General features: G+C 35.8%; 1 protein-coding gene across 4 annotated transcripts in view; it reads right to left on the bottom strand.

Annotated features, from left to right (window-relative positions):
• The window catches only part of SCYL3 (SCY1-like 3 (S. cerevisiae)), a 37,956-nt gene that overhangs the window by 25,700 nt on the left and 4,297 nt on the right, over positions 1 to 7,959 (bottom strand). For all 4 annotated transcript variants that reach the window (XM_008582071.1, XM_008582073.1, XM_008582070.1 and 1 more), the window contains exon 2: positions 6,334 to 6,548. In XM_008582071.1, the coding sequence (XP_008580293.1) occupies positions 6,334 to 6,498 (165 nt within the window). In that variant the 5' untranslated portion in view covers positions 6,499 to 6,548. The remainder of the gene's footprint in view (positions 1 to 6,333; positions 6,549 to 7,959) is intronic.

The raw sequence follows: 7,959 nt of genomic DNA on the forward strand, positions 1-7,959 counted from the left end.
CCGTTGCCAAAAAAAAAAAAAAAAAAAAAAAAAAAAAAAAAAAAAAAAAAAAACCACCTCCTCTGAAGAATATGGGATAGCATGAGTCCATAACCTAGCGCAGTTACAATTTTTGTATCAGTTGCCTCAAATTTGTCTATTAAATTTCTCTTAGGCAGGGTCATGGGAAAATCTTCTGAGCGGGTTAGTTTCTCCAATTTCTTTTATTTTCTTATAATAATCTCAAACTTTGCCAATTCTGATTTACTATTTCACTTTGAGAACTACAGAAAGTTAATTGACTCAGTGTTCTTATCTACAGTTCAAATCCACCTGCAAGCTTTTAGATGGGGAGAAACCGTAATCACACACTCTTAAATAAATACAACAAAATTACCAATATGCTCAAACTAGAGAGCAAAGATTTTCAGAGAAATATTATTTTTTCTTCCCCAGAGATGCAAATCTGAGGCAAAGATGCAGATACATTCTGTTTTTAAATGCCCACTGTATAAAGGTTGGATCATGAACTAGGAATAAAATGCAGAAAGGGAAAGGGATGAAGAATCCCACACAGTAGAACTTGCATCTGAGGTGCTGCTGAAACACGTAGCTGGAGATATTCAATAAGCAGGTTAAAATATAGATCTAGAGCTCAGACCAGAGATTTTGGCAGATAATTATTTTGAGGTAAAAGCTTGGATGGTTGTAAGCATTAAAGGGAAAAAGTGAGAAAGTGAAGTCTGAAAAGTGTGGTGGGGAGTTGGGAGATGGCCAGTTTTGTCTGGTGGTCCCACCATACCTGAGGGATGGGAAAATACTCTTGAGCTTCTTCCAAGGGGATAATACTCAAGAGCCATGTAAGAGCACCAGGTTCTGATTAGGAGGGGAAAGAAATAATTTCTTAAAAAGTTAACAATGTAGGGAAGTTGATTTACAATGGAATAAGGGTTGTAAATAGTATGAGAAAGGGCTAAGAGGAAGGGAAGAAAAAGATAACGTCAATATGAGGAAGAGCAGAACAGCATTTCCCAACCAGGATGCAAGCTCCTTGAGCACAGCAATCATTTCTTCCATGCCCACACAATGTGAGTTCTCAAAGATGTTGACCAACTCTTCCACAAAGCAACCTGAATCCATCAGGGAGAAGAGCATAATGTTTCCCAGGATGCTAAATAGAGCAGCTGTATAGCATTTATACAGCTATTCCTAGAGTCCTATGTGATGCCTGGGATAAAGACACTTAGAATCATTTGTATAAGCTGGTACTTATTGTAAAGCCGTGACTACGCACTTAAATTATAGCAAACTACAGTACAAATTCTGATTCAGGATTTATCATTCCTTATAGGCTATTGGTTAGAAATGAGTCATAATCACCAGTGATCAAATTATACTATTAATTAATTATAACTGGAGAATTCAAGATAAACTGAGGTCTGATGGATCTAAGTATTTCTCATATGGTTTTGTGGCCAGAGCTTATACCTGCATTTCATTTTATTTCAGAGACATAACAGTGTACTGTGATTGTTATTGTTTTTTTTTTTACTTATGATGATAGAGGAAGAGTGCAATCGTTACCCAGTAATATTTCCTAAGGAAAACACTACAAGTACATATCTGCTTGAAATGGCCATCACAACTATCAAAGGTAGGATCAGGAACCCAAACTCTAGAGAGAGTGAGGCCAACTAACTATACTGATGTATTATTTCAGATATTTCAAACATCAAATTCCTGAAAACTAATGCACTGAATGCCATACATATATATCTCAAGTACTGTGACCTAGTTTTTCAGAATATCAGAAATACTCTGATAATCTAAACTCCTTAACACTTTTTTACCCACTTCAAAATTTCCCAGATTCATGTCTAGGTTTTCAAAGCCAAAGGACAGCTGAAGAGGAGACAAGTACAAACTCTTTGCAAAGACTTAGTCATGGCTTAAAAAGTTATGTATAGATAACAAGGGGAGGAAAATCTCTCTCAAGCTTTGAAATTCTTATAGCACAAAAGCCCTCAGAGAGTGGAACATTGTTTTCTCCCATTAAAAACGTTATGATCTAGAACCATGGGCCCCAGCCCCCTCTTCCCAGAAGCAGGCAAGAGAACATGCTGAAAACATCACTTCCACACAGATGGTCCACCATAGCTACTGCCACAGCAATGGCTGCCACAAAAGTGGTTCAACACTACAGCAGCAACCACAGTCACCATGCAGGCAGCCCCCAGACACTTGACTGCACCAACACAAGGAGAGTCACCAGCAGACAGCAGAAAAAAAAGGACATCTCTCTCCTCAAAGCCCACTCCAGAGTAACAGGAGAAGCAACTACTCTACCAGATGACCAGACATCAAAGTAGAGATACTTGAAATACAAAAACCCAACAAAATATGACACCACCAAAAGAATACAGTAAGTCTCAAATACCAAACCCTATAGAGCAGGAAACCCTTGAAATGAGTGAAAAGTAATTCCAAGCAACAATCTTAAGGAAAGTCACTGAGATACAAGAAGACTCAGACAACATAATGAAACAAGAAAAAAAAAATGTAGAATATGAAGGAGGAAATTTACAAAGAGATTAATACCTTAAAAAAGAATGTAGCAGAACTCATGGAATTGAAAGATTTACTCAGTGAAATAAAAAACACAGCTGATAGCTTAAGCAGCAGGCTAGAACAAGCAGACAAAAGAATTTCTGATCTTAAAGATAGTCTTTTCAAAAAAAACCCAGGCAGACAAAATAGGAAAAAAGAATTTTAAAAAAATGAAGAAAATCTAAGAGAGCTCAAAGAGAACCTTAAGCACACAAATATTCGAATCATGGGTGTTCCAGAAGGGGAGGAGAAAGGAAAAGGCATGGAAAGCCTATTCAACAAAGTAATAATGGAAAACTTCCCAGGTACAGGGAGAGACACAGACATTCAAATCCAGGAGGTTCAAAGATCCCCAAACAGACTGAACCCAAAATGATCTTCTCCAAGACACATTATAGTCAAACGGGCAAAACTCAAAGACAAAGAGAGAATCTTAAAAGAAACCAGAGAAAAGCATCAAGTCACATACAAGGGAGCCCCTATCAGACAAACAGCAGACTTCTCAACAGAAAGTCTGTAAGCCAGAAGAAAATGGGATGATATATTCAAAATATTGAAAGACAAAAACTGCCAGCCAAGAATACTATATCCAGCAAGGCTATCCTTCAGAAATGAGGGAAAAATAGTGTATTTTCCAGACAAACAAAAGCTGCAGGAGTTCACCACTATACGACCAGCACCTATGAGAAATCCTCAAGGAAGTCCCGCATATGGAATCCAAAAAACAATAATCACTACTATGACTAAACAAGAAAGAACAAAACCCACTGGTAGAACAAAAATGCAAATGAGAAGGAAAAAGAAACTAAATCTTATACCACCACAAAAAGCCATAGTGACAATGTAATGATGCCCTTACTTTATTTCTGATTTTAGTAATTTCAGTCTTTTTTCTTGATCTAGATAAAGGCTTACAAATTTTGTTGATCTTTTTAAAGAATCAACTTCTGGTTTTGTTGATTTTCTCTAGTTTCTTAATTACCTATTTCATACAATTCTGTAGTAATCCTTGTTATTTCCTACTTATATTTATTTTTGGTTTAGTTTACCCTACTTTTTCTATTTTTCTAAATAGAGGTTTACATTACTGATTCAAGATTTTTCTTATTCATAATATAGGTATTTACAAGTATAAATTTTCCTTTGAGCACTGCATGGGCCCTTCATCCTATAAATTTTGATATGTTGTGCTTTGATGTTTATCTCAAAGTACTCTCTAATTTCCCTGTGATTTTTTTTTTTTTTTTTCCTTTTTTGTCTTTTTTTCGTGTCTGGAAACGGACCGCAACCCCCAGTGTCGCGCCCGTACCAGCCCGGGACCGGCAACGGGATCGCAACCCTTGGTGCTGCGCCCGCACCTCGCTCAGCCAGGGAGCGGCCGGTCTGTATGTGGGATCCGAACCCTCGGCGGGAGCGCTGCCGCACTTCCCAAGCGGCGCACTGTTGCAGTGCGCCACCGGGCTGGCCCGATTTGTTTTTTTTTTTTAACCCATTGGTTTTTTAGGAGAGTGCTGTTTAATTTCCACACATTTGTGAGTTTTCTAAATTTCCTTCTGTTATAGTGGTCAGAGAACATATTTTCTATGATCTTAGTCTTTTTAAAAAAGAAAAAAGGAAAAATGTAAACAAAAGTTCACGGAGATTTCTATTATCTTCCAATTCTATTTTCCACAAACTTTTTGAAGTGCTCTTGTGTTTATATTCTGTTTTATTGATTTCTTTATGCAATTTATCTTGCTAAACTTAGATATTTAATCTAACTTCTTGATTTTGTTTTATTAAGTGGACTTGCTGATTTGCTTAGAAATTAATTTGCCTTTGAAAAATTAATTCATCTTCCTGTATTGAAATTAATTTGATATTGGCATGCTTTTGGAAGACTTTAGAGAGCTATTTCAAATAATTATAGAGATTATAAAATGAAATATGCAAATTTTAATAAGTTTTACATCTCTGGTTTTGGTGAAAATTTGGAGCCCTACTTTCTACAGAGTACTCTGTTATTCATCTGTTATTCAGTTTATGTATTTGTTATTTGAACAAATAAATGTGCACATCCTTGTTAAAAAAATAAATAAAATAAAATGTTTTTAAGTAAAAAGAAAACCTTTATGATCTGGGTTATTCAGCTTTCTTTGTGCATGTACAATAAAGGGTAATACAATTTTTTAAAATTTTATAGTCTTAAGAAAAAAAAACTAAGGAAGATTATAAATCTCTACTACCTTGCTGATAATAGTCACTCTAATTATTATAAAAAGCACAATCCTTTTGGGTGGGGGGGGGCAGGGCGGGTATCAGGCCAGCACAGGGATCAAATCCTGGACCTTGTTGTTATCAGCACCACGCTCTAACCAACTGAGCTAACCGGCCAGCAATATGAACAATCTTATTAGATGAAAATAACAGGAGGTATGTTAGACAGTAACTGCACATAAGAATAAGACAGCAAAGCAATGCATTGTGTCTTTTGCATAATCACAATAAAAAATTAACAATGCCTAGATGGAGTGCCTAGATGGTTTTCCGAAAAAGCAAAATTAACTAGCAATAAAACAGCCAGCTACACTTTTTACCACAATGTGTTACTAGAAAATGCATTCTAAGAGGATTGTTACACACGTTTTTTTCCCGTTAGCAACCACATTATAGCTGTTAATTTCACACCTGATCAAAGACACATTAAATAATTAACTGTTGTGACCAATGAAATGCCAAAATTATATTACTAATATAACCCTTGATAATCATTTAAAAAAGTAAAAACCATTTTAAAAGGCCTATGAAATGAATATCAATGTTCCATACTTGTTGATATTACAAAGAGATGCAAAAAAATATCGATCAGAATTCCAACAAAATAAAGATATCAAATTCAACCTGAAAATATTGTGCCTGCCATAATAAACACTGAAGAATTAATACAACTTTGTTTTCCTTTTTAGAAACTTTCTGAAGATGACCTACATGAATGGGTGAATATCCAAAACGCTAGCTATCCAAGAAAATATCAACTAATGCCTTTGTTTTCTCTAATTTGAAAAGACACTTGGGTTTATTTTATTGAATTAAATTCCAAAGTACAATCATTTTTTCTAATAAGAGACCAGGCTCTCCTGACAGTATGTGAGACAACATGCTAATGCACTGGTACCCTTTGCCAGGAGCAGCAGTAACAAAGTAGAAAAGGACCTCTCTCCTAAGGAGGAAACTGAAGCCTCCAGAAGTTAATGACCTGTCTAGGGTTCTGCGGCAAGAACCACAGTCCAGGTACAATATTCTTTGTGGGGCATCCAGTCCAACATTTGTTCTGGGACATCACAGTATCTCAGGAAAAGAAAATATTTTAAAGTTCCTAAAATACTTTATTTCCAATCCTATCAAACACACTAATCAAAATGTCATCAATACTTAAAGCATTCTTGCTAAGCTAGATTAATCCCTTTATCTTATATCAGCCATGTAAGACTGTCTCCCTAACTTTCTCACTAAAAAAATAAACTATGATGACAAAAGCCATCACACTGAGTTTTATGAAGCTTTTTGGCTATAGCTATGGCACCTGACCATGGCATGCAAGTTGGAGATATGCCCATGAAGTAAGGACAACTATGTTTTTAAAGAACACGAATAATAAAATAGTATTCCTTATGGTCTTAACTCCTTTGACCTTCATTAATTAAATTCAATTTTTAATGGAAAATAAGATAGTAAAAAGTACTATTAAGTTGTCACCTATTATGGTACCTTGGCAGCTTTATTAACCTTGTCTTCATTTTCTCTCTTATACACAAAAACTGAAGCAAATTTGCCATCCTGAAGTACAGCGGGATAAACAGCAAGTCCAGAGGGTAAGACAAATGGTGGTTCTTTCAGTGTATAGCTCTTTAAAGCACTGTTCTCTGATCCCATCCCTTATGCAGTGAGGCAGTACAGCAGCTCCTCCTCAAAGCCAAGCAGATCTAAAAGAAAACAGAAAACAATTTCAAACATTAAATCTCTAACTGCCACATGAGCAAGAGATATCCAGGAAATCCAGACATAGTCCCTCAACCTTACTAGTTTCTGCAACTCTCAGGATATTTGACAATAAAAATGGTAAATGTTCGGCAAGTTACTAGCAATGCTTGTTAATTAATAACTAACAACTCTAGAGAAAATGCACATTACCAAGTAGTTACATTTAGTTATCTTCCCCCAAAACCCCCACAGGCAAACTTTCAAAGTGGAAAGGCAATCAAAAATAAGGTAATTCATACCCCCTCACATATCCTGTCTTAAAAAGGAAAATGTTGCAAAACTAGATTATTCAAAAACAATAAAATTTCTGTATGTCTAAAATAACTTTTAATTATAAAAACAATACAAACTGGAGAATATTTGTAACAGTGATGAAAAACATGCTAACAAATGGAGAGAACGTGTAAACCAAGTAAAACACTAAAACACTGGGAGAATAATGGGAAAGAAAACACACAACTCATTGAAGAAGTGATGAAAAACATGCTAACAAATGGAGAGAACGTGTAAAGCAAGTAAAACACTAAAACACTGGGAGAATAATGGGAAAGAAAACACACAACTCATTGAAGAAATACAAATGACAATAAACATAAGAAAAAGTGCAATCTCACCACTGTTCAAAGCCACGCCAAGTAAAAGGGGGGAACTGCAAAACTGTGTAATCTCAAGTGCTAAAAAACAGACACACACATACATAAAATTCTAGAAAATGCAAATCTACTCGACAGAAAATAGATCAGTGGTTGTGCGGGGTGGGAGGGCATAGTTAGAGGGACCAGGGGATAGGCAAGGATTACCAAGGAGTATCAGAAAATTTGGGGGGGATAGATATATTCACTATCTTGATTATGATGATGGTGATGGGTGATTATAAGAGTCAAAACTTATAAAACTGTACAATTTATGTTCAGTTTATTCTATATCAATTATACCTCAATAAAGTTGTTTTAAAAAGAGATATAAATACATGCATACACAGACAGAAAGACAAAAAAAAATTTGCTAAAGTATTAACAGAAGTTTGCCATGGTGGGGTCAGACTGGCAGTAATTTTATATACACACACACACACGCCAGCAACTTCCGAATCTTCAATAATATGAACATATCTTTCTTTACAACAGGGATACAAACTCACATGGTTACAATAGGTAATGCACAGTAGTCCAACAGTATTGCTACAGTAGCAAAGGGCCTACTGTATGTGCACAGTCACCTACTGTGACAGGGCTGGCATTCTGAAACCAGGAATGCAGTTCCAGGGTTGTCAGATCATGAGAAACCAAGAACCTGAATATTTATGTGGAAATTTCCATATTTTTCAATGGTGGCTCAATTTTTTTTAAAACC

Source organism: Galeopterus variegatus, unplaced genomic scaffold, assembly GCF_000696425.1.
Source record: "Galeopterus variegatus unplaced genomic scaffold, G_variegatus-3.0.2 Scaffold2512, whole genome shotgun sequence".
Lineage (NCBI taxonomy): Eukaryota > Metazoa > Chordata > Mammalia > Dermoptera > Cynocephalidae > Galeopterus > Galeopterus variegatus.